This window comes from Adiantum capillus-veneris, chromosome 18 (genome assembly GCF_014529385.1).
Source record: "Adiantum capillus-veneris isolate H3 chromosome 18, ASM1452938v2, whole genome shotgun sequence".
In the NCBI taxonomy this organism is placed as follows: Eukaryota; Viridiplantae; Streptophyta; class Polypodiopsida; order Polypodiales; family Pteridaceae; genus Adiantum; species Adiantum capillus-veneris.
Genome location: NC_140948.1, coordinates 81,691,413 through 81,703,820, shown reverse-complemented (window position 1 = coordinate 81,703,820; position 12,408 = coordinate 81,691,413). Strand labels below are relative to the sequence as shown.

At 43.8% G+C, this 12,408-nt stretch overlaps 1 protein-coding gene and 1 long non-coding RNA gene across 2 annotated transcripts; one reads left to right on the top strand and one right to left on the bottom strand.

Moving 5' to 3' along the window:
- Positions 1-6,405: 6,405 nt before the first annotated feature.
- LOC147435944 (uncharacterized) lies at positions 6,406-11,441 on the bottom strand. The gene is made up of 12 exons (XM_086488846.1): positions 10,574-11,441; positions 9,186-9,853; positions 8,962-9,057; positions 8,756-8,838; positions 8,589-8,668; positions 8,381-8,448; positions 8,163-8,293; positions 7,929-8,054; positions 7,787-7,856; positions 7,593-7,718; positions 6,728-7,510; positions 6,406-6,617 (listed from the first exon to the last, which is right to left on the bottom strand). Exons 1-12 carry the CDS (start codon positions 10,729-10,731, stop codon positions 6,406-6,408), a joined length of 2,601 nt encoding a protein of 866 aa, XP_086344972.1. The 5' UTR covers positions 10,732-11,441.
- Positions 6,917-8,669, top strand: LOC147435945 (uncharacterized). The gene is made up of 5 exons (XR_015185139.1): positions 6,917-7,056; positions 7,221-7,354; positions 7,443-7,776; positions 8,117-8,210; positions 8,300-8,669. It is a non-coding gene; the product is annotated as an uncharacterized LOC147435945 (long non-coding RNA).
- Positions 11,442-12,408: the final 967 nt, after the last annotated feature.

Below are 12,408 nucleotides of genomic sequence, written 5' to 3'. Positions count from 1 at the left end.
ACTCCAACAGGTTATATCGTTCGCTCAAGGGTGCCTTCACTAAAACTAAGAAAGGAGGATCCACACAACTGTATGGGCTCAAATCCCATGATTGGCACAAGATTCTTCAGGTAATGTGTGTGTGTGTGTGTATGTGAGTGTGTGTGTATGTGGTTTAGGGTTTTGGATACTAAAAAGTCTTTTTGTTTGTGCAATAGTTTGTGCTTCCAATTAGTATTAGTGGATTTGCGGACATGAAGGTAAAGACTGCAATATTCAAGGTGGGAGAAGTTGTTAGGTATAGAACATTTGATCCTCCCTCCTAAACTTTACTTTGAAGACTAACTTTACTATGAAAATTATGAAGGGTTTTTTGGTTACAGGTTTGTGAGTTCCAAAGAAATCAAAGTTTCAGCCATTCCAACAGCTCGACTTCTAGCGATTGAAGCAACTTGTGCTATTGAGGATGCATTCCCACGTTCTATCCTTGTTAGCCAAGTTCACCTATTGCTCCATCTTGTTGAGGAGATAGCCATTTGTGGTGTGGTTCACTCCAGGTGGATGTTCTTTCTTGAGAGGTTCCTAAAGACCTTGAAAGACTTTGTAAGGCTACAATCACAACCAGAGGTATTCATTGATCTTAAGCGTTAAACCTTATTAGGATTGGATTGTATTCACAACGCTTTTTATTAGTTACTTTAATCACTAATGGTTTCATGTACATGTGTTCAGGCAAGCATGGAAGAGGGTTGGATTGTACAAGAGGCTTTTGTGTATGTCTCTCAATATCTTTTCACAATAGACCTATCATTGCCTCGTTTAAAGACGGAGGAAGAGGATCCAAAAAAACACGCAAACATTCCAAGTGGGAAAGGTTCTCTCTTGATTTTGGATAGGGAATTTCAAGCCATAGTCAACAACCATTGTCTACTCAATGCTCCCATCATGGGCAAATGGGTGGATATGTATGTGGAGGTGCGTACAACGAGAGAAAGGGAGAGGGAATCATGGAAGAGGTCTCATGGCGGTAGGCGAGCACCTCCCTTTCCTAAAGAGCTTGCCAAATACCCTGATTTAATTCCAATTGGGTGGATACACAATGCCATGACCCAGGCCAAGGCACAAGGAGAACAAATAAGCCCTAAAGAATGGAAGTACGTGCGAGGATGTCTACCAAGGGTAATATACTCAATGTGTTTAGTGTGTGTGTATGAGTGTGTGTGTGTGTGGGTGTGTGTATGTGTGTCACCTCTCTCTCTCTCTCTCTCTCTCTCTCTCTCTCTCTCTCTCATCTATCTTGATTGGTTTTTGCAGGCCTTCACATTCAACTCTATGTGGTCCGAAGGACGTCATTTTCGAACCTGCAAGATAGATGAGCGTCGAACCACTCACGATAGTGGAGTTATCGGCAACTTTGACACGACAACACAAGAGGTGAGGGAATGTGGAACAATAGAAAGGATAATCAAAGTGGATTTCAGAATATTTCACAAATATCTCTTTGACTGCCGATGGTTTGCGGGTGAGGTTAAGAGACATGAGAATGGACTCTATATAGTAGACTCCGGGCAATTTCATCGCGGGAAGACCGACAACTTGGTGCAACCTAGTAGTTGTGAGCAGGTAAAGTCCATGTGCAACTCACTAAAACATTATATGATACATACAAAACTACATTCATGTTGTTGTTTGCTCTATGACCTACAGGTGTTTTATGTGCCTTGTATGTATCGAAGACGACTATGGTATGTTATTCCAGTCACACCACGGAGTAGATCTATCTTTGCAGATACGACCATAGAGACTTTGACAGATCCCACCATACCATCTCAAGAAGACGCCAATGACGATGATGCAGTTGAGGTAGAGGAGAACCAACTATTCCCAATAACCAACCATAGTGAGGAGGAGGACGAGGATGGAGAGGATGATGATGATTCAATAGGAGAGGCTATAGAGGATGAATCAATAGATTTATTTGTTGATTTAGCTACCATGGGGTTGGACATGGATGTAAGCACTTGTAGAGATCTCTTGGAGGATGAAAATTAATAAATATCTTTTGGATTTTGACTTCTTTCTCTACTTATGCTGTACAAAAGGGCTATTTGCATAGTTGACATAAGATTTTGAGGTGGAAACAAAATATTTTTGTTTATAGAATCTCATGGAGTACAAATGATCAGAGTAGGAGAATCATACCAATAGATGAGGCAAGCAAAGAGAAGAGAGGTACTAAAAATCCCAATGAGAATGGGATTTCTTACACTCCGTGCAAAAAGGGGGTGACAATACAATTTTGATCATCGTTCGCTTGCCATTTCCATATGAATACATAGTTGACATAAGATTTTGAAGTGGAAACAAAATATTTTTTGATATAGAATCTCATGGAGTATAAATGAGTAGAGTAGGAGAATCATACCAATAGATGAGGCAAGCAAAGAGAAGAGAGGTACTAAAAATCCCAATGAGAATGGGATTTCTTACACTCCATGCAAAAAGGGGGTACCAATTTCTGAAAAGTAACAAAATAGAATAGGATTTATAGAAAGGCAAAAGTGGGAGAGGAATGGGCCACTTGGATTCTTTTCCGGGTGCGGTAATTTCGGCGGTTATGATGGCGGTAATAAATGCGGTAATACTCGCGGTAAAACTGGGAAACGCGCCAGCGGGTCTGCACCATACAATCTCTCTCTTTCTTGCAGCTCTCTCTCTCCTCTTATGCGGTAATGTTGTGCGATAACAGCACCATTCTCCCATAGTGTTACTCCTTGAAAAATACGTCTAGTACGCGTATTAAACGCCCCATATAAAACGTCCCATCCCATACCCCGTAGCTGCTATGGTTACAACCTACGTATGCCCCAACCCAACGTATGTCCCAACCCAACGTGTTCGAAAGAGGGGTAATGATGGAGCTAACACATCAAATGTACATACGGATTCAGTGCAATAGATGTAGACACTCTACAAATGCTAAAGGTATTATGATCACTTCTATCGTATATGAAATGACAAAAGTATAAAGGTTTCATTAATTCATTTGTATCTATGTTTCATGACCTTTCCTGCGGATACATGTGATGATAAAAGGGTGCTAATCACACTAAATCTTCTATGGCATGTATGTCTGGCATGCAATCGAGGACGTTTGTGATTTCAAGAGGGGGGTATGTCACGAGGCTTTGGCAACCACTAACCTTAGTTGTTGGTTTCTTTCCCTTGATTTTTCTTTGATTTCTTTTTGAAGTCACAAATGGTCGGACATTGTGTGGCCAGTGTGAAACGATCGACGGTCAAGAGTTTCACCCGCAATTGGGAAGGGCAGGTCGCCATGAGGCCCCACACGACACTTATGAGTTGGTGGGTACTAGGAAATTCACTCAAAACAGGCAAACTGGACACATGGCAGTAGCAGAGGAACCTGCAGGCCACACACACTCTCTAGAAGCCTCATCCATGAGGGGGCACCCAGTTTTGAGAGGGGGCTGAATTTTGGAGCTCATAAGTGACTACAGTGTGTGTGAGTAGTGGGTGCAGGTGATCTCATAAAGCTTGCCTTCTCCCTTGTCTTATCTCGCGTGACAATTTGCTCTCGCGTATCTCTCTCTTCCCTTTGCACATATGGTAATGCCCCATTAGTAGGGCTTCTTAGTTGACTATGTACAGTTTTCGGGGTTTTATGCGTGTTTGCCAAGGCAAGAGTCTTCTGTATAGGAACCGGATTAATTAGCTAATTGCTAATCCCCCACATGTACCCACAATTCCATCACGAAGGATTGTGAAATCGGAGAGTTTTCTCGCATGAAAACTCATCCGATTTAAAGGGAAACTGTCCCATTGTGTGCGGGAGCACCTAAGACATGTGTATACATGCTCGCTCTGTCCAAAACGATCCAAAATAGAAAATTACAGCTTGCTTTGTTTTTCTGTAGGTTTAGGGTTTCGCTCCTAAACTGCAGGATATCGCCAGGGGAGCCTCGAGAAAGCCTTGGGATACTTAAACAGAGCTTTGGTCACTTGACAGTGACAAAACAGGGAATTACAGCATGTTGAAATTGACCTGCAGCTCACCGGAAAGCTTCCAGAATGCGAAGGAAAGAGTCCTTGACGTGTACTTTTGACCGACAAGGGTTTTTGCGTTGTTATACTGGTGAAATTGGGTCCAAAACCTGCTATTACAGCCATGGACAGTTTTGGACAGCTTGGTGAGAGTTGGGTGAAAGCGTTCGGATCATTTATTTGCAATAAGAATAAAGAATACCGAAAGGGGCGCCAATCTTTGGGGCCTACAGGGTGTCGCTGTCTGCTTGGAAGCACTCTAGCTGCCAAGCCGTGTATTTGTTTGAAGTGTTAAATTCCAACACAGGTTTATTCATGAAGCTTCTGTGTGTCGTAAAGTTCGAGTAAAGATTCGGGTGAAAGGTAAAGTCTACCACCCTACGGGTCGGTTTGGGGGGGGGGGGGGATAAGAGCGCACCCAATGGAGCTTTTAAAGGTTTCAATATGAAGATGATAAAAAAGAAACAAGGAGGGAGAAGAAAAACATGGGCAGCGAATTGAATAGCGCAAAGAGGGAGAAGGGACTGGCGTAGGTCTGTGGGCGGCTCGCCTGAGCTTAGCCATGAAACGAGAATTGACCAGCTTGTCAGGCACCTTTTTTGGCATTATCAACGTCCAAAACGATGTTGTGGAGAGAACAGACTACTACGTCATTAGGAGGCTTTCATGCTCGGCAATAGCATAATTGCGAGTCAAGAATAGTATTTTTGGGATTGAGCATGCAGAGTGGGTGATAATTAAACGATGCTAAGGAAGTTTTCGCATGGTAAGTTCTTGCTCTCATAGGCCGACACATTTATACCTGATTTGTCTCATAGGCCGACTTCGGCCTCACATAGACGTTAAAAAAAAATACTTCTCTCTTTCCTTTTTTCTTTCTCGCTCTCCCTCAAGCTTCCTAAGCTCTCTCTCGCTCACCCTCAAGCTTGGATATCTCTCTCGCCGTCGTTATCGAGCTCCCATAGCCGAACTCTGGCTCTCCCTCAAACTTCCTAAGCTCTCTCTTGCCAACGTCGTTATCGAGCTCCCATTGCCGAAAGTGCTCTCTCACTCTCCCTCAAGCTTCCTAAGCTCTCTCTCGCCGTTGTTATTGAGCTCCTATAGCCGTAAACTCTCTCTCTCTCCAGCCCTTATATAATGAAGAAACCATAAACTTCATCTCTCATCTTCGTAATCATAAGCCATAGCCTAAAGCTCCATAGCTCTCATATCTCGCTCTCTCAAGAAGGAAGATGAAAAGGGAGAAGTAAGAGAGGTTCAGGAAGGGCATAAAAGCTGCCAAAAAGATAATCGACAGGAGATTTAAGACGGGCAAAAGGAGAGCTAGCAGGGCCGTTAACGGCACAGTCTGTAACTAAACTTCATACCGGTCATTTTAAACATTCAAGTTGTCGTTTGTAAGCTGTCAAAGTGTGTGTTGAGGCAATTGTTTGGTGTTGGACGTCTCTCTCTTCACATTTTTCCCACAGCAAGCAGCCTGGCGCTGACCCGGCTCACTCTGCGAACCCTTACCACCCTCGACTGTCACGTTGGCCTAGATCTGCCTCCTCAGCAGCGATTGCTCCTCTCCCCCTGTCCATTCGAAGGAAGTTACTTTATTCCGGCTCAGCACATTGTCGAGATAGCGCACTCGGGTCCCAGGGGGGATCCACCTGAAGCCCTCACCAGCCAACCAGTTAGGTATGGGAGCATGACCAACCCAAAAAGAAACCATTTTGCGCCAGTTGATGAACACACAGAAAAATACATTAATTGCCTGCTCATATCTCTGCAAATTGGCATCCTGGCCTTGTAAGTATAAAGTAGTGTTATCTTCATCCAACAAGTCCTCTCCTCTGAGCGGCAGCTGGATCCCCCTAAGAACCACCTCTTCTGAAGCCAAATATCTGTTCATTGCTTGAGCTTAAAACAAGTATAGAAAGGGGCGAGGGGACATCCCTATCGTATAGAGCGAGAAAACATAAAGTGCGGTCCTCAACAACCATTCAGCGACACCTGGCTATAAAGAGCGGACACCCCTCTAATCCAACTCGTAGAGAAGGCCTTCGACAAAACACTTGCTTGTTCTTAACACCCATTAGCACCAAGCGTGCAAGTAAGTATTTTTATTTTGCTCACCATGGATGAAAGTTTGCAATTAATCGGCTATGAACTAGGTAAACAATCTATATGGATATACATGAGGAGTGAGCATCAATGTAGTAGTACTGAATTTTCCATCTGTTTTGCGCAGCATACGTCGTTTTCTATTACCAGCTACTCGGGCCCTCAAAGTTGACAGTATACTGGCATACAAGTAATTCTAATAATGTTACAGTTGGAAGGGCAAGTAGAAAAAGCAGCTTGTACAATTTCAATAGCTTATGGAAAGTTAAAATTATTATGCAGAATTCCATTAGGACTTGAATAATTGTATCTTGTGAAGGATGTTACTTTTGCAGCCAAGTTCCTGAGAAGGTAGAAGGATGAGTAACTTGGTCGTATTGGGAATGGCAAGTGCACCAGAGCATCAGATTTAGGGCAATATTTGTGGTACAACTGCCGATAATAACGCACAAAGTTGATCAAGAAACCTGTAGAACAGAATTAAAATTAAATTATGGTAAGCTTGTAGAAGGTAGAAGTTTTCTAAGACTGTAAGAAGCATTAAAGGCGTGCATTGAATTGAGAATTGTTAGAAGACCTGGATTATGCTGCTGCAAGTTCAATACTTGCTGAAGGCTATAGATACTATTGAGGGATGCTAGGGGGTCGAATTGCCAATTTACATTCCGGGGTCCATGCTGAGCCGGGTCATTTTCTGTTTTTGGCCGAGGACCCTTCACTCTTGAGACTGAACACTGTAAGAGAGAAAGACTACAATTACATAACCTTCCTTCCTGGCTTTCCTTATTGTTAGCCTTCCTACAATTGAGATAACGTGCTGCTGCTGGTTGATTGCTTGCAAAATGTAGGTTTTGCTCGGCAGCAGAGGACCGTCTGCAAGGACGCGCGACATCAGTTGTATGAGAGGTAGATGCCCGATCTAAAGCTGCAAAAGCTCTATTTTTGCCGTTGTGGTCATCCTCATCTTTAGAACACGACATACTTAGACTGTTTTTAAAGCATTTCATGCATTTTTGCCAACAACATTCTGTGCTTGAAGAATGAGTGGTATTCTTTCTTTGATTTTGTAGCTCCTCAGAGCATTCTGTGTTGGTACTGCCTATCGATAAACATTTCACTGCCGGACTTGACTGAAAAACTTTTTCGACATCAGAGCCACAAGAATTCCCTGGTAGCGCAAGTGAAAGTCTTGATCTCTTTCTAGGTAGGGACCTGCAGATTTGAACCTGATTGCAAACACCTGACAGTTCATATCTATCATCTGCAAAGCAGTCTCCTTCCACCTTTTCCAGGTCTATCTTTTTGCGTTTGTTTGGATGATAGCTAGCCTCTCGACATCTTTGGACAAGCCGTGGATGTGCTGCAAAATGAGTAATGACTGTTACTTACATCAGAGTTATGGAGGTTATGGCAGCACAGTTGCAGCAAATGCCTATGAGCACCTAGTGAGTTCAAATGGGCTGCCACTCCTTCTCCGCCACTCCATTTGAAAACAGGCCCCCTCTTACTGACAATCAGGTGCAATGCTGACAAAATGACAGAGATTTTCCACAAGGTGCTTCTGATTTCTGCAGATATACAAGGCTGACATGGTACTCCTTTTGTATGAAACGGAGAAATAGACAGGTGAAGTTACCTTCTCTCGCTTTTCCTTTTACATCACTAAGTAGGGTGTCCACAGCAATTTCCCATCTGATGTCTGCATACTGGGTAAGAGACAATACTAAGTGAGGCGATTTGGTGACCTGTAGTTATGCATGATATAAGACTGCACTCACTTTGTTTAACAAAAACAGAAGACAGAAGCGCTTCCCAAGTTCGGTTATACTTGGGATTTTGCAATTTGCACTGAGTCCATCTTTGCTGTTCATTGGAATAGATACATTACTTTGTTTCTGATTGACCTGCAGAAATACTTGGCTTAATTAGTAACTAACATTGAATGACATGTTGTTCTGTCTCGCAGAGCCTGTTTCAATAGAAGGCAGGGTTGTTCTAAAACCCATCTATACCAAAAGTTCTTGTAAAGCGTCTTCGATACGATTGCTACCAAGCCAAAGGTATTTTTCTTTACCCTGCTCCTCTACAACTCTAACAATGGACAGGACTGAGAATATATCCATAAGCAAGTGTCTACTTGCACCTGCAGGTAAAAATCTGTCATTTTTGTATAAGTTCTCCTGTGAAATTGGCTAAGGGCAAACAAATATTCACAGAAGAAGCCACAAACCAAGCATTGTTGCAATTTCTCTTAGGGCGATGACGCCTTGTTGCTTGCAGGAGCATGCATCAAAGACCCTGCAGCATGTACGGCGGTAGAATATAAGGATTCAAACACTGTCTACTATAAATAAACAAAGTAGGCTATTACATTTGCACATAGATGCAAATCTCACAGCAGTTGAAAGAACCCTACATGATATAAATGTCATCCTTACCTCTGACAGAGGTTGTCTAAAGAGCTGTTGTCAGTGGTGGTCTCATCAGAGCAACAAGAGCTTGAAGGACTTTCTGCAATCTGCATTCAAGCAAATGTTATCTTTATGAAGGCCATCTCCAGGTACGGCAACCACAGATGAATGCCAAAATTTGTATGAACTCTTGCCTGTTTGTCTCCGATTGGGCTTTGGTCTTGAACTTCAGACCACAAAACATTTGCTGTGCCTATGTCAGTTGTTTTAATAGCTTCTGAGGCGGGGATTGATATCGGCAATGCAAGTAAAGGTCTATCAGTTTAAGTAGTTGCAACACTTTTCGCATAAACGAATGAGCATCTATGACTTGAAGCTGTTGTTCTGGTTTTTGTACTACCTTGAAGCGGAGACCGGTCATAGTGCTTGTCTGGGCTTATTTCTGAACCAGCAGGTGAAGTCAAGATTGGTAACCAGTTTGTTGGCTCCTCCATCCCTGTAGAGGCAGCAACTTGAGCAAACCTTGTGAGTAGTTCAATTCTAGAAAAGTTTGGATGGGGATAAAATACTAGGAGGTACAGTAACTCTTCAGTTAAATGCAAATAATGGCAGTTAGCATATCACCTTTAATGTGGCACAGAAGCTTGAAAGAGGCAGCACCCAATGGGGCGTCATTGTTGGCGAGGACACGGATACAACTAGAGACAGCCGAGCCAACAAGTTGGTTCTGGTCATCATAAGCGGCAACAAGCAACCGGAATTTTGAGGTCTTGGGGCGAGGGCAAACGTGAGTACTGGCTTCATCAATGGCAATGTAGAGGTGTCGAGGCTCCTTCCAAGAATCTCCAACATTGAAGCTATTATTACTATTACTGCTACTCTGCACTGCATTTACGATATCCTCTTGAAGAGAATTCACGTTGCCCACTCGCCTTGACATCCTTCCAAACCTCTGTAAGCCCCTTATCACTGGCCCCTTGCATCCTTTTCGACACTTAGCGCGTGTTACGGGTACCCAATAATATCTCGTGGCCTGCATTGACTCGCCTCTAGATATACTGCAATATGGGCTTGCATACACCACATATACGTATAGATGCAAGCGTTTGTTGTTGACAAACCGTACATTGAACTTCAGGCAGCTCTCTTTCAAGAGATCATCTACCTCTGCACCAATGGCGGTCTCAATTGCCTCCGACACTTGCAGTTCAGGATCGCTACCATGGCGCATGTCCGTCACTATCAGCTCTACTTGATTATAGGAACATTTCTGCTTACCCAATTTGTATGCCCTGCAAGGTTTGGCAGAAGGTTTCAAATTTTCCAAGAAGATGTAAACAATAGAAACAGTAAAATACTAGTCTCCACTTTAAAGAGTTCAATCCCCTTGTGATGACTGACTTGTTCTACATATCACCCTGGACGGTGTCCATGGGAAATGCCTACTCATGGGTCCAAAGGTAGGAGGGGCAAGGTTTCATAGCTAAAGGATGCTTGGGACCCTGTGTGCATCTCCAAATATTTAGTCTACTGAAGTCCTGAGAATTTTTTATTAAAGGTAAACTTAGGATGGGATCACTGTTTAGACTTCATGGAAGAAGTCAACAATGTAACAAGAGAACAGATCTCTGGTCCCTCGTGCAGATTCCCGAGGGGCTTCACCTATAAGAAATTATCCGAATCGCGTTTTTTGAGCCTTTCAGCGCAGACATGGCATTCCTCGTAGAGGCGACAGTCCATGCCTGTTTTCAGGAGATGGGCAGTGTGTATTCAGCTTTGCTGAGTTGTGAAGGGTGATGAACCAGCTGCAAGCTGAAGGCCATAGGCCGTTGACAAGCCAATGAATAATGCTACATTGATGGTGATGGTAAGGCTTATGTGGGCAGCCTTGGCAATGGCAATTTATTAGGGTTGGGTTCACAGAAAGGCGCCGGCAGAGCCCCCTTCCTCTGAAGTCGCGTGAAAGGGGAGTATGCTGAGCTGTGGCCCGCTATATCGTAAACAAAGTTCACCTTATCTCGGGCTGCTCGTCGATTGCGAATGCGCTACTAGTCCACACTGGGCACAGAATTTGATTGCCAATGAACAAGGCTTTTCCGGTCATTGCTGTAGATGCGAAGTTTTCATTTCCACTCACAGCTGCTGATTCTTCAGCCACTCGAAGCTCCATGGAGAGAGAGAGAGAGAGAGACGGTTGTAAAGACCGCGTGGGAGCTCTTACAACCTTGCAGCCCCCTTGGACAAATGCAATTTGCACACACCCCTCCCTCGCTCGCGCGCGCGTGCGTGCGTGTGTGTGTGTGTGTGTGTGTGTGTGTGTGTGTGTGTGTGTGTGAGAGAGAGAGAGAGAGAGAGAGAGAGAGAGAGAGAGAGAGAGAAAGCTTGCTACTGAAGCACAGCTCGTGCCCCTCGAGCTTCTTCTGAGCTACTTCTTGGCGATGCTGCTGGGGAATGTAGGCCAGCCGAACAAAATGAGCGCGAATGTAGCAAGAAATGCACTCACAAAAATGTAATTATCTTGGCGTAGCTACAAACCCACAAAACAAAAGAAGAGAAAAAGTAACATTGAGCGAGTACCAAGCTTTAGGGTGGCTACACATATGTTTGCCAATCCTCGGCTCTATTTAGAGCTGCGTCCCATTGAGTGGCTACAGGGGCTCGAAGTCCTTCTTGTCTTTTTAACCTTAGGTTCCACCAAGTGGTTACAACTCTTACATCGCTCCAACAATACGCTATAACCCTTGCAAAGTGGTAGGTTTTTCGCAAATTTTTCAGCGCAAGCTACCTGTCCTGCTTCGCGATCCACTTCATCACCCGTTACAACAGGGAAAATACTTAAAAAAGGTTGAACCTCAAGTTTTGTTTCAATGCCATCTCGATAAAGTGCCTATATTTAGCTTGTAGCGTGTGACTGTTTAGCTCTTGCTTCAGTGGGTGTGTCCACTTTCTTGCACTTACAAAGCATGTGTGCTATAGGTGTTGGAGCCCCTTCAAGATCTTGGCGGGACGGGGCTCTTACCATTGGAATAGGGGGTGGGGATCCAAGGCCCCAATTAAAATCTGGTATTGACGACAATCGTGTGGTGTAGAGCTTGTCGGCTAAAGTACCCTGATTACTTTACCCACGCGACGTTTCCCACATCAAAAGGGAATGTGACACCTCAAACATCAAGTAAATGCATGTGGGCGATGTTGCTACAACATGTGTGTGGAGAACTTCGAGTGGTGGGTAAAGAGGAGGGTAGGAGGCACGACCCTTTTGTACCTGAGATTACTTCGTTGGGAAATCTCCAACGTAAATCTTGATGGGTGCAAAAGAAGAAAGCCAAGTAGCTCCATAATGTTGGTGGATATGGCATATTAGTGGATTATCTACAATAGTCTTGGTAATGGTTGAGGAAATGTATCCAAAATTGTTATTGTAACGATAGTTGTGTGCTCATTTGCAATAATTACATGTATCTTTTTCTATAAAAAGTATCTTTATTATCAATGCTTGTAAGTGAAGCAATTAAAATTTAGTAGTAAATTCCAATTAGACCACTCAAAAACATAGAAATGGAAAAGGAGCTCCGATTTTAATAAGGAGCGATGGAAAAACAGGGAGCCGTTAGGGCAGTCTGCCAAACCTCTCTCCCCTCCTCAATGACCAGCTCCTGTCACTCATGCCCTTGCAACCTTCATGAATGGGCATGGAGCTCTTCCACCTCCTTCACCATCCCCGTCAGTGCATCACTTTTACCAAACACTGAATGAACAACTGGGCATTTTGATTGAGCCTCTTCAATCCCTGGCCTCGAAAGTTGACCTCACACAAGCGTCCTCCCCAGCCATGGAAGAGGTCCCG